The sequence below is a fragment of the Chenopodium album genome, chromosome 10, assembly GCF_948465745.1.
Source record: "Chenopodium album chromosome 10, dcCheAlbu1.1, whole genome shotgun sequence".
Lineage (NCBI taxonomy): Eukaryota > Viridiplantae > Streptophyta > Magnoliopsida > Caryophyllales > Amaranthaceae > Chenopodium > Chenopodium album.
Window position 1 is genome coordinate 58940101 of NC_137843.1, and position 12225 is coordinate 58952325.

Consider the following 12225-nt stretch of genomic DNA (forward strand, 5'->3'; position numbering starts at 1 on the left):
CTAGCTTTTAAAGGATTGATGAGTAACAGCATCATATATGCTAACACATGTTAATGTTGTCCATTAATCATAACACAAAGATTACTCACACATTTCCCCTCGAGATATATTACTAACATTAAATTTGATGTTTGGTGCCACCTAGATCATGCCACATGTCGATATGGGATTATGCAATGTCATCATGACGAAACAACTTCACGATCCACTCCTAATAAATTTTTTGAACAAGTAATTACATATTAAAAAAAAAAATTAAAAAATGATAATACTATGATTAATTAGTATAATTAGCCGACATTACCAAAGTCGAGATAGCTTAAAATAAAAAAAAAAAAAAAAAAAAGAAATTCAATCCAGCTACTATAAATAGGCAAATTTCTCATTTCTATAATATTATTTCTAATAAAAACTTAGGAGTAAGAAACGCGGATATGCATTTTGTATTATTAAGGGATAAGTACATACTAACTAATTAACTATGGATATCAATAAGTTGATTAATAATATTCCACTTTATTTTCTTGACCTTATCTTACGTTAATAGTCAAGACCGTGTGTAATAGTCGAGCCACATTTGACCGTAGAAACAAGCCATATATTCTCAAATAATTGATCTTTTTAGCTTGCTAGCTAATTCAAAGGTGAGTAATTAACACACTCTTTACCCTTTCTCTCTATATCATTCCCTTGTTCGGTCTAGTTAGCTATTTACATGATAAGCATGCTTCTTTGAGATTCGATCTCGGGATCTCGCGAGAGGGTGGCACGACGACCCGGCTCCCCCGATTGTTGAAGAGCTAGCTAAAGCCATTGTGCAACTTGCGTGTGCTAGCTAGGCGCCATTGAAAGATTCATCCATATCAAAATCCTCAACTTGTGTTTATTTACTAGTATGAGTTTACAACTTGTGTAGTTGACTCTCATGTTGTCCCTTTTTTTAATTTGTTTTTAATTATCTTATCTTTCCATTTTTGAAGCTATATATATATATATATATATATATATATATATATATATATATATATATATATATATATATATATATATATATATATATATATATATATATATATATATATAAGTTTACAATAATTAGTATTTTGTGTTTAGTTTTAGTTAGCAAGAAATATATGAGGTATATATATATATATATATATATATATATATTGATTGAATCATATATATATGTGTTGGTTTTATAGGGCTTATTTTTGGTAAGAAATAAAGAAAAATAATGGGGAGCAATGTGAATGATATGAGTTCAAAGAGTTTGGTGAATGTGCTTGTTGAAGGGAGAGATCTTACTAGGGAACTTCAGTTGGGTCTTGGTAACGAGATACACTCATCTTCCAATAAAGCATATGGATTGATGGCTAAAGACATATTGGCCAAATTTGAAAGGTCATTACAGATCTTGCAATATGATCCAATGAATCAGTTTCAATTTCAGCTAACAACTACTGCAACAAATGACTCCCCTAATTCCTTTAGTGGAAACCCTAAAAGCCTAGATTCTGACGGAGATTTCAGAGATCCAGCTGAATACAAAGATGACTCCAAAAAAAGGTAAGTGTCTATCATGTGAAGATTCAATTTGACTCATTAGACTTGATAATTTTCGACAGATCCAGTTTAAAGAAAGATTCACTTTTTGTGATTTCCTGTGATCGTTGACTATATAGGATTATAGGGATAAGGTTGTGTATATCGAGACCTTTATTTACAAACTTGTCTCAAATTTGATTCTTACTGTTTGTTATTGTAGTATTGTTAACTTTTTGTGGATAAATATAGGAAGAATCATGATGATAAACATAAATTTTTTGTTTTCTATGTTTAATTTATCATATCATTTAATTTGTAGGTCTTAGTTTTGAAAATCATTACACTGTTGTGATAAAGATACCCTCATCAATATGTGCCATTTTTATCATCAAATCAATTTCATTAATCGTGCTTAATTAAACTAATGATCAAATTAACTATACTATGTACTTCGTATTACAGAAGGATTTCTCCTCGAATTACACAAAGAGTGCAAGGTTCTACTAGCAGTGGGCTCGAAGGACCAATTGAAGATGGTTATAATTGGAGAAAATATGGACAAAAGGACATTCTTGGAGCCAATTTTCCAAGGTATGTAATGTAATCAGTCCAGTACATAATTAGGATTACTTAACTATTATTTAATTAATACAATATTATTGCATATTTTATCCTTATCATCATATGAAATTCCATAAAACAAGGAAATTTAAGCATAACAGAAGCTTCAAATAACAGGTATCAATATTAGTATATAATAATCCATTAATCCGTACTCATTATATACAGTAGTTTGCAAACTCTGGTTGTAGTTCAGTCATTAATCATGCATTCTTCCAGCTAATTAAAGAGTTAATTTATAAATTGATACCTATCCCTGAATTATCAGTGATAACTTATATATTTTTTGAAAGACATTTTTTAGTACAATAATAACGTTTGCATGATTAATAAGTTCTCATTATTGCAGACATTGATTAATATATATTTGTATCATCTACTACATGCATTCTAATTAAACAAGTCCATAATTTACTTCCGTATGTAATAAACATAATATATGTGTGATTCCTTGTGGAATTAACGGGACAAATAATGTGATTCCTTGTGGAAATAGATTAATTAACGGAACATATATAATGTGTTTATATTTGGCTGGAAACAAATTCAACTAAATCATTATTACTGTTACCGAGTATTTAGTTAGAAGGTTTAGGTAACAATTACTATTATCGAGAAATAAAAGTTTCAGTCTATTTGTTATTATAACTTTAAAACCTAAAGTAACAATTATCCTATCCCTTCTCAAACTAAAAGAAAAAAGTCAGGTTTAAGTGATTCCTTTTCATGGTTAAACCAAACAATTGAAAAGGTAATTTATAGAGTAAAATGATTCCTCCACCTTCTTATTTGTTTCCTTTCTTTCAATGTTCATACCAAATGTCACCTAAAGGTATTTATTTATTCATGTAATACAATAATAATTACTATGATCTTGATATTTGTAGGGCATATTATAGGTGTACACATAGAGTTTTCCAGGGGTGTTTGGCCACAAAGCAAGTGCAAAGAAGTGATGATGATCCTAGCTCCTTTGATGTCACTTATCGTGGCAAACACACCTGTTCTCAGGCAGCTTCCTCCTCCTCCTCGTCCTTCCACCTTCAAAACCTTACACCCAAATCCGAACCTATCGAAACCCTAATCTACACTCCTCATCAACATCCACATCCTCAACAACAACCACAAAAAATCATGTGGGATTTTAAAAAAGACAATAATGGTGAAGACATCAAACCTATTATTACCACTCATAATAATAATATTATCAACCTAAAAAATAAATGTCCTTCCTTTTCCTTCCCTTCATCCTTTAATCCATTGCTTCATCAAAATACTAATAATAACTTTGTTGGTCATGGATATTTTCCTACAAATTCAAGTACATACACAACATACCAATCTTCTCAATGTCTAATGAACAACAACTTCAATGATCATAACAATAATCAGAATAGTATTGATGTTGATCATCAATTACAAGGTGCTTTGATTCAACAAAATGGTGTCCATCCATCATCTACATCGGCTGCTAACTCCCCAACGATTGCATCGGAGCTTTCATTTGATAATCAAGGTGAATTTGATGATGTTTTCAATCTTGAAAACCCAAATTGTTATCTATGATGGTACTTCCATTCGTATTTGTTTATGCACATACATTTTTCCATGGACGACAAACAACAATTAGTAGGCCGAGGTACGATTTTTTAATTTGAGTAACGAATTAGTGATCTATGGAGTAGATCGACCGAATGCATTTGTTTCCTAGGGTTAGTTAAGTGAATGAAAGTCCTCAAGAAAAATTAGATACTTTAATTCGTACTAGATACTCCTTCCATCTAGAAGTTCTATTGTCTTATTTATTGTGTAATTTGAACTAGTAACGTGACAATAGGTTTGGATGGCGGTAGTATTAGTGTATGTGTCTACCTATTTCCTTTAGTTTCATAATTTAATTTCTAACAATTTTGTTTATGTGCCCACATTTAATTTTTTTCTTCTTATTTTTCAGTTCAATATTTGATTATAAATGATTTGTGTATTCTTGTTCGGTATGTAGTTCTTGTAAGTTGTAACATAATAATGATTATTAAAAATTAATTGGAAGTTGGAGGCTTTTTGTTGACCTATTATATGTCTTAAATTTGATGGCTTTTTGTTGACCTATTATATGTCTTAATTTTGATGTATACTGACGCCGTGTTAATATGCAACTATAGTATTGTTAGTTAGAGATACTACTTTGCCTTTACAAAAGAAAATTACTTACGGAGTATAAATTTGAGATATTTCATTATGTATCTATTACAACATTTTTGTGTATGGTGGTCCATAATAAAACTTTAATGCTTTGACATTGTAATATAGTACATACTACCTATTATAACAAAAATCACACGTTGATTAATTAGTGTAATTAATATTTGATTTAACTTAATATTTTCAATTTTAGCCTTCCTATTATGGCTAGTTGTACACATTGAGACTGAGTGCTCTCTTTAATCCTTTGGGTTTGAAATCAACAAATGATGTAAACGTTGCACTAATTGTAGATTTGTAGTGATTATCTTTGAAATGTATTGGAAGTAAATTTCTTTATAATGATTTAACGGGTCATGCTTTGGGATTATTTTGTATATATGTTTGAAATTTTGTATCATGTAAGTAATGGAATTTCAATTCCAACAACTCATGATGATAAACCCATTACCATGATTTAAACAATTGTATCATTGTATGTGTAATATGTACCCTGTATATCAAGGTTAAATAGATTATTCTGGTTGGCTCGTAACTGTTTTACATTTCAAATAATATCAAATACCCATTAATAATTATATCTATTGTTAGAATATAGACACCAAATTAGGGGAAGACACTACAAAATTAAGTCTATAGAGCATCAACTAAAATTTGTTGCTATTCACCAAAAATTTGTTGCCAACTCTATTTAGCAACGGGTTGGAAATGAAAATTTGTTGTTGCTAAAAGGCTTGTTGCCATGGGATTTTGGCTACCAGTTGCAAAGTAATTTTGTTGCAATGTTGCATCCATTTAAATATAGTTTCCATGATGGTTGCTTTTTTGGTGCATTCATTGCCAACTTTGGTAACATATTAACTTGGTTGTTGCTAAAATTAGCAACAAATTATTAATATTAGTTCCTAAAATAGCAACAAATTATTAATGGTGGTTCCTAAAAATAGCAACAAAGTATTAAAGTTGGTTCATAAAAATAGCAACAAATCATAAATATTAGTTGCTAGCAACACTACGAGACAAAAACCCAATCCCTATTAGCATTTCGGTTCAACCCAATCCCGGCCTTTACCAATCTGAAACCTCAAACCTCGCTCGAGTCAACTTAGCTCGACTTTGCATGTAAGGCTCTTTGAATCCCCAGTCTCAAGAATCGCAATTGGTAGGAGTCGAACTTGTGACAAAAGTGACATGGTGAATCTCTTACCAACTATACCAAGTACTATTTGTTTACCTCTATGCATATAATTTATAATAAGTGAACGAAATATTAGAGACGAAATTGAAAAATCTGTCTCTAATTAGGGACGAAATAAAAAATCCATCTCTAAATTAGAGACGAAACTGAAATCCGTCTCTATTTGATGTCATTATAGCTTATACGTAATAGCAGCAAAAAGTAGCCTACATATAAATTAACAACAAAATGTAACGCTTGTTTTCAATGACAACAAATAAAAAAATACGTTATCATCTAGCAACAATAGTTTAAACGACTTGTTTCTAATGGAAACAATTCAAAAATTCATTGCTTTTGTTTGTTTCTAAATTAATACAAATAAAATATTTATTGCCATAGTTTATATGACAACAAGAGAAAAATATAATTCCATCTAGTAACAACTAGTAAGATAATTTGTTTTAAACAGCAACAAATCAAAAACATGTAGCCATTAATTATTAAAAAACTAAAGCATAAAATGTCGCTTTTAATTAGGCAATGAAAAAAATTATATTCGTTGCTATTTAGCAACATTCTAAAAATCTATTGCCAAACTTAGTTGCTAAAAAGCTTTTATTTTGTAGTGAGAAGACAATGTTAACCTACTGTTAGGATTTACACACTTGTTTGTAATTTATAAGGATACACGATATTATATATAGGCCAATATATTTGGAAAAACAATATCAACTTGGTCTTGCTAGATTTATTCTAATGTATGGTTGCCAAATATTTACAAGAAATATTTACTCCATCCCATTGTTGCACAATTTTCTTTTGTTCTTACAATATATTAATGTTTCATTTATTTACACATTTGAATGCTCATGTGTGCAACCCATAATACCCCGAATTGAAAATAAAACTAATCGAAAAAAAAAGTTGACTCAATACACAAGGTGACCAGAATCAATTTCGCTTCAACATGAAATTAGACTAATTATTAACCTAATTAAATTTTAAACAACCAGAATTATTTGACCCAAATCGAGTTGGGAGATGGTTCTTTGAATTGTGAAGAGCTAAATACATACTGCTACTAAGACCATCAAGTTTAATGATTATGTTACCGTGAAACCCATGCGGAAATTACTTTCAAAATAAAACGGGTTCAATTGAAAAATTTTGTATATGAGACTTTCTAAAAATTTTTTTGGTGATGCTGTAAACCGCATTTATGTTCATTACAAGTGTAGAGATTAAGTGGTTGGATTTTGTTTTTTCAAGTAGAGACCAAAACAAAACAAATTAGCAATAAGGATCAAGTTCAAACAATATCTCCACCTATTTTTCAAAAGCGAATGCAATCAACAAAATGTGACAATCAACCTTAGTAATCTACAATACAATGTTTTTTTGGATAATTTAAAGCAAGTTCAATTGGAAAAATGATGCATTTTTGAAAAAGTTAAGTTCCATTCACCCAAAATAGCACAAGCACCTAACACTTGCCAAGTTCGGATAAAGCACAAACAATAGCTCCAACACTTGCCAAGTGATTCAATTGGTTACAATTCAAACATGGAACAAATTATTGTAATACATATAGTACAACAATGCCTAAATTATTGGAAAAATTCAACCTAAATTCAGTAGGAATTATACATTTTCATTAAATTAAAAAAGGTTAGTTATATAATATAAATTTACAGGTTTACATGTTTGGTTGTTTATATATGAGATAGGTAAGATCATGTTTTGTTTTGTTATCTAGGTATATACACGAAACTGGCATTATATTGAACATAGTGACTTTAATTTTAATATAGTAACCTTATTTTTAACATAGTTACATTTATTAAAACTTGTGTGACCTTTAATGTTATTGTGAACCTAAAGTATAACGTTATTTTGAACATAGTGACCCTAATTTAATTTTAACATAATGACATTTATTATTCATATTGACCAGTAGATTAAAAATTCAATTAAAAAAATTAACCTCTTATAGCTTTTATAATGTTACAATAACTTTTATTTTAATATAATAACCTTTATTTTAATATAGTGACTTTTATTATTATTATTATTATTATTATTATTATTATTATTATTGTTATTATTATTATTATTATTAATAAAACAATCATAGTGTCTCTAATGTTAATGGTACACAATAAATTAGTGTAAACAATTCCATTTAAGAATTTGTAGAGGTGACATTGACGTTCCTTTTTTTTTTTTCAAATTCCTAAACATGACAACTAAAATTACACAAAATGCGTTTTTGAAGTTTTATTGATCAAAGTGTGCTCTTCAATGTCTGTTGGTCAGAAGTCAAATTACTCAAATACATGCCATACCACCTTCCTCTTCCTTGTCTCTCTTTATGCCACAAAGTGAGAAACTAGCTTAATTAATAGCCGACGTCTTTTTATTTTATTTATTTATTTTAAATAGTGATAGAATTTTATAATTTTCATAATATGGTGGTACCAAACCCATTTTTCTAAAGTCTATCCCACTTGCATTTGCTAGGCTTTGTAAAGTTTTCATCCCCAATCATGATCCTTCAATTTCTTTCTCTTAATAAACTAATAAAAATTGCATATTTTAACGAGGGAAAAATTAAGCCGACGAAGGTTTATTGCTAATTAAGGTCGCAGTTTTCCTCTCTAACTAGTAAAAATAACATATTATATAAAGAGGAAAGATGGACCAATCAGAGTTATTGTTGCAAATCAAGGTTGTAGTAATACTCTTTAATAAAAATTACAAATAATCTCTAAACTTGTTAATTTCCAAATATAATATTTATGTCATTTAATTTCTTTTTCTTCTTTCTAATTATTACTCCCTATCATCTTTCTTGCTCTAGCAATTAGCATAATCCTTATATATACTTCATTAGCATAGAAGTGTAATACACTTTGCTTTAAAAAAAAAAAAAAAAAGAAAAGTATAATAAGCTATTTTGGGCAAGAAAAGTACATAAACACAACCTACTAAATGGAGAAAAATGAATATTCAGAAAAGGGTGAATTAGTGAATGAGCTTGTTGAAGGGAGAGATCTTACCAAGCAGCTGTTGTTGATGATTCTCAACAATGAACAACCACGGTCATCCTCTAGCAACGACGACAACGATGCGTACGGATTGATTGCTCAAAAGATATTAGCCAAGTTTGAGAGGTCATTACAGATCTTGCAATATGATCCAAGCAACAACCTATCTAAGTCTAAGTTGTTTCAACAAACAACAACTGATTCTCCTTATTCTTTCAGTGGAAGCCCTAAAAGTCAAGACTCTGATAATAATGGAGATTTCAAACATCCATTTGACCTTAAAAATGATCCCAAAAAGTTGAGGTAATACAATTATTTCTTGTTTGTAAATTCTTATTATAGATTATAATCTGATCTATTCTAACTAGGACTTTATTTTTTTATTTTATTACATGTAGCTAGATTTATTTTGCCTCAATTTTAAAAAACAATACATAATTTATATAATATTTAATCAACATTACTATTATGAATGAATGAAAATAAGAAACATGACCTTCTTTTTTTTTTTTTTTTTTTTTTTTTTTGGATATAGAGGTGGGTGTGGGTGGGGTTATAGTGATTTGATCAAATAATTAGGCAAATATTTTACATCATGCTTTGCTTCATTGTTCAATTTTTGGTAGGTTAAATAGTGTTTAATGGAATTTAAGGGTTTTTTTTTTTTTTTTTTCCTATGTAAATTAATTATCACATTTAAATTTTTTTTTTTTTTTAGTAGATACATCGGAGAACAACATTCACAAGTTTGAAAGTAGATTTCCTAGGAAAGAAATGAATTTAATTATTTAAAAATTTTGATTTATTTTGCATATTTACGAGTACATGTTTAATTTTTTTTTTCTCCCCTTCAGTCCGTACGTTCAATTCCTCTCTATTTTGATCTTCTGTTTATTTCCTTGAATTAATTTTTCAGATTAAAACCAAGCAAAAATTGATTCTTGATGACATTTACCAAAATTTATGATTTTCATGTTAAATATTTGTAACATCGTCCAGCTATCCCACATCGACCTAGCTCGATTGGTGCATATTCTGTAATCTGAAGTGTAATATGATTCGACCTAGTCGAATCTATCTTAGCTACACTTCCTGCAATATAATTAAAATTAGTAAAGTATCTTTTGTTTTTTGTGGTTGGTTGATTCCTTGATTAGTATCAGGTTAAGCTAATTCTTGTTGCAAACACACTGGATTTTTAACATGCGTATCACCTGTCTCCACAATTTCCAGGATAATAATTTAATTTTCCCAAAAAGATAATGTTTCTTCTAATTTAAAAACATCTAAAATGTGTTTATGTTGATCAAGTTGAGACTTTTATATGTTCTTAATTATATATAAATTTGTGTTTTATGTTATTGTAGAAGGGTTATTCCTCAAGTGACACAAAGAGTGCAAGGTTGTACGAAAAACGGGCTTGAAGGCCCGATTGAAGACGGTTTTAATTGGAGAAAATATGGACAAAAGGACATTCTTGGAGCTAAATTTCCAAGGTAACTAATTAGCTAGTCTACATGCATATATATATATATAATGGGATTGATTATTTGTTTGATTTTGCATTTCATAATCTTATAGATGTCCTAAATGATTGAAGGAGAACTAGTTGGATTTAATTTGTCACGCGTTCACCTATTAGGCCCTGTTCACTCTACCTTAAAAAAAATGATATTCAGTGAAAATAAGTTCAGTTTGGCGAAAATAAGTTCAATTCAGCAAAAAAAATTTAAGTTCAGTAAAAATAATTTCAGAAAAATTATAACAGAAAACACCGGTAAAAATAATTTCAGTTCAGTCTAATTAATTTCAGTTCAGTAATAATTTAAGTTTGGCAAAATTAATTTCAGTTCAGCAGGCAAAAATAAGGCGAAGTGAACGGGGCCTTAGTCCTATATGATGTTGTGTAACCATTAGTCGGATCTCGGTCTTTCTTGATCTCCTAGTGTTACTGTCTTCTTTTTTTTTTGGACTAGATGTTACTGTCTTCGCCGTGGCCTGATATTGCACGAATGAAAACTGGAAGTTGAAAAGGGTATCACTCTTACCTGCCTCGGCTGCCTGAAGACTGTAGTTATCCAACTATCAACAAATCTAAAGAACGTGACATACATGTTTAACATATGCTATATATTCACCGAAGCAAAGAGCCTAAGAACGAATGTTTGTGTCAAAAATAAGAGCCTAAGAATGCTACTACAACAAACGTTGCTTAACAACTTACTTGTTATATATATAACTTATTACTTATACGTAGTATATAATAGTTATATGTAACAGACTAATAGTATTCTTCTTTAAGTCCTAAACATCTAAATAATACGGAGTAACTAATAAGTACCATTAAGTTGATGTTTGCAGGGCATATTTTAGGTGTAATCAGAGAACACTTGAAGGATGTTTTGCTACAAAGCTAGTACAAAGAACCGAAGATGACCCTGCCTTCTTTCAAGTCATTTACCGCGGTATGCACACCTGTTCTAAGGCTTCCGCTTCCTCCTTTCCCAGTAACCCTACACAAAAACCCGAGTCCATCGAAATCATAGCATATCCTCCTAGTCAACAATCAAAGGAAACCATGTTATTCTTTGAAAAAGACATCAAACCCTTTAGTAGTAATAGTAGTACCGTTCTACAAACTCATCATCAAATTCCCACAACAATGCCTAATTATATTAATCATAGTTTTTCTACAAACACAATTACAAGTACGTTCCAATCTCCTTCATGTGGTGAAGCGAACATGATTGACTTCAATCATCGTAATGAGAAAGTTTATAATCCACAAGGCGCGTTCGTTCCAGAAGTAGTTACACATATGCATCCATCTTCTTCTTCAGGTACTCATCATTATTCTGATATTGCACCACACCTTTCATTTGATCAAGGTGAATTTGACCGTGATTTTTTCTTTCACAACCCAAATTACATTCAGTAATTCTCATTTATATACATATACACTAGTTACAAGTACGCAATTTTTTTTTAGCTAATTAGTAAGATTATTTTTTTTTAAAAAAAAAAAAAAAAAAAACAAAAGAATAACACATTCAATGTGTAACAGTTTTGCGTTTGTACTTGCTTTTATCCAAAACATGATCAAATGTCTTTGATATGAAAGGTATATATAATAGGCAATCATTGTTCCATGGTGCTTCTTTCGTCTCGTAATGTTTTTCCTACTTATTTTCTTATGTTAATTATTTTTTGTGTGAAATATATTTAATGTTCAAACTTTGAGCTAAATGGAGAGCTTGTTATGTACACTCGGATTTACCGTACACCCATGAATATTTGTTCTTATTTTGATGATCATTTTTCATTTTATCATCAAATGAAAAACAAAAACTAACCTTAGATTAGTTAGATGTACGATACACCCGAGTGTATATAAAGAATTTTAAGCTAAATGAATATTTCAATAATAATATAGAGCAAAAGTAGAGTGCCAGCACAAATGAATGAATGATGAAATGAGCTACACAAGATTTAAATTGATTTTCAGATAGGAAGATGTCAAAAATAACAAAATGGGCCTTCAGTAGCCTTACAAAGTGGTTAGTGGCCCAATTTCATTCAGTTTTGGGTCTTTACTCAGCCTGAATAAAGCATAGAAATTGGGCTATC

The 12225-nt window shown here is 29.8% G+C and overlaps 2 protein-coding genes across 2 annotated transcripts; both read left to right on the top strand.

Moving 5' to 3' along the window:
- Window positions 1-481: 481 nt before the first annotated feature.
- LOC145565581 (uncharacterized) lies at window positions 482-3735 on the top strand. The gene is made up of 4 exons (XM_081625537.1): window positions 482-495; window positions 1246-1569; window positions 2011-2139; window positions 3057-3735. The coding sequence occupies exons 1-4, from the start codon at window positions 482-484 to the stop codon at window positions 3733-3735; spliced, it is 1146 nt and encodes a 381-aa protein (XP_081481663.1).
- Window positions 3736-8542: 4807 nt separating this feature from the next.
- On the top strand, window positions 8543-11536 carry LOC145565582 (putative WRKY transcription factor 53). The gene is made up of 3 exons (XM_081625538.1): window positions 8543-8901; window positions 9966-10094; window positions 10960-11536. The coding sequence occupies exons 1-3, from the start codon at window positions 8543-8545 to the stop codon at window positions 11534-11536; spliced, it is 1065 nt and encodes a 354-aa protein (XP_081481664.1).
- The last annotated feature ends 689 nt before the right edge of the window (window positions 11537-12225 follow it).

What these genes read in the sequence shown, in the direction of transcription:
- LOC145565581 (XM_081625537.1), top strand. An exon ending in AAAGATGACTCCAAAAAAAG is followed by an intron (nt 1,570 to 2,010) that starts GTAAGTGTCTAT and finishes TTCGTATTACAG; the next exon opens with AAGGATTTCTCCTCGAATTA. An exon ending in CTTGGAGCCAATTTTCCAAG is followed by an intron (nt 2,140 to 3,056) that starts GTATGTAATGTA and finishes TGATATTTGTAG; the next exon opens with GGCATATTATAGGTGTACAC.
- LOC145565582 (XM_081625538.1), top strand. Translation starts at nt 8,543, where the DNA reads ATGGAGAAAAATGAATATTCAGAAAAGGGTGAATTAGTGAATGAGCTT. An exon ending in AATGATCCCAAAAAGTTGAG is followed by an intron (nt 8,902 to 9,965) that starts GTAATACAATTA and finishes ATGTTATTGTAG; the next exon opens with AAGGGTTATTCCTCAAGTGA. An exon ending in CTTGGAGCTAAATTTCCAAG is followed by an intron (nt 10,095 to 10,959) that starts GTAACTAATTAG and finishes TGATGTTTGCAG; the next exon opens with GGCATATTTTAGGTGTAATC.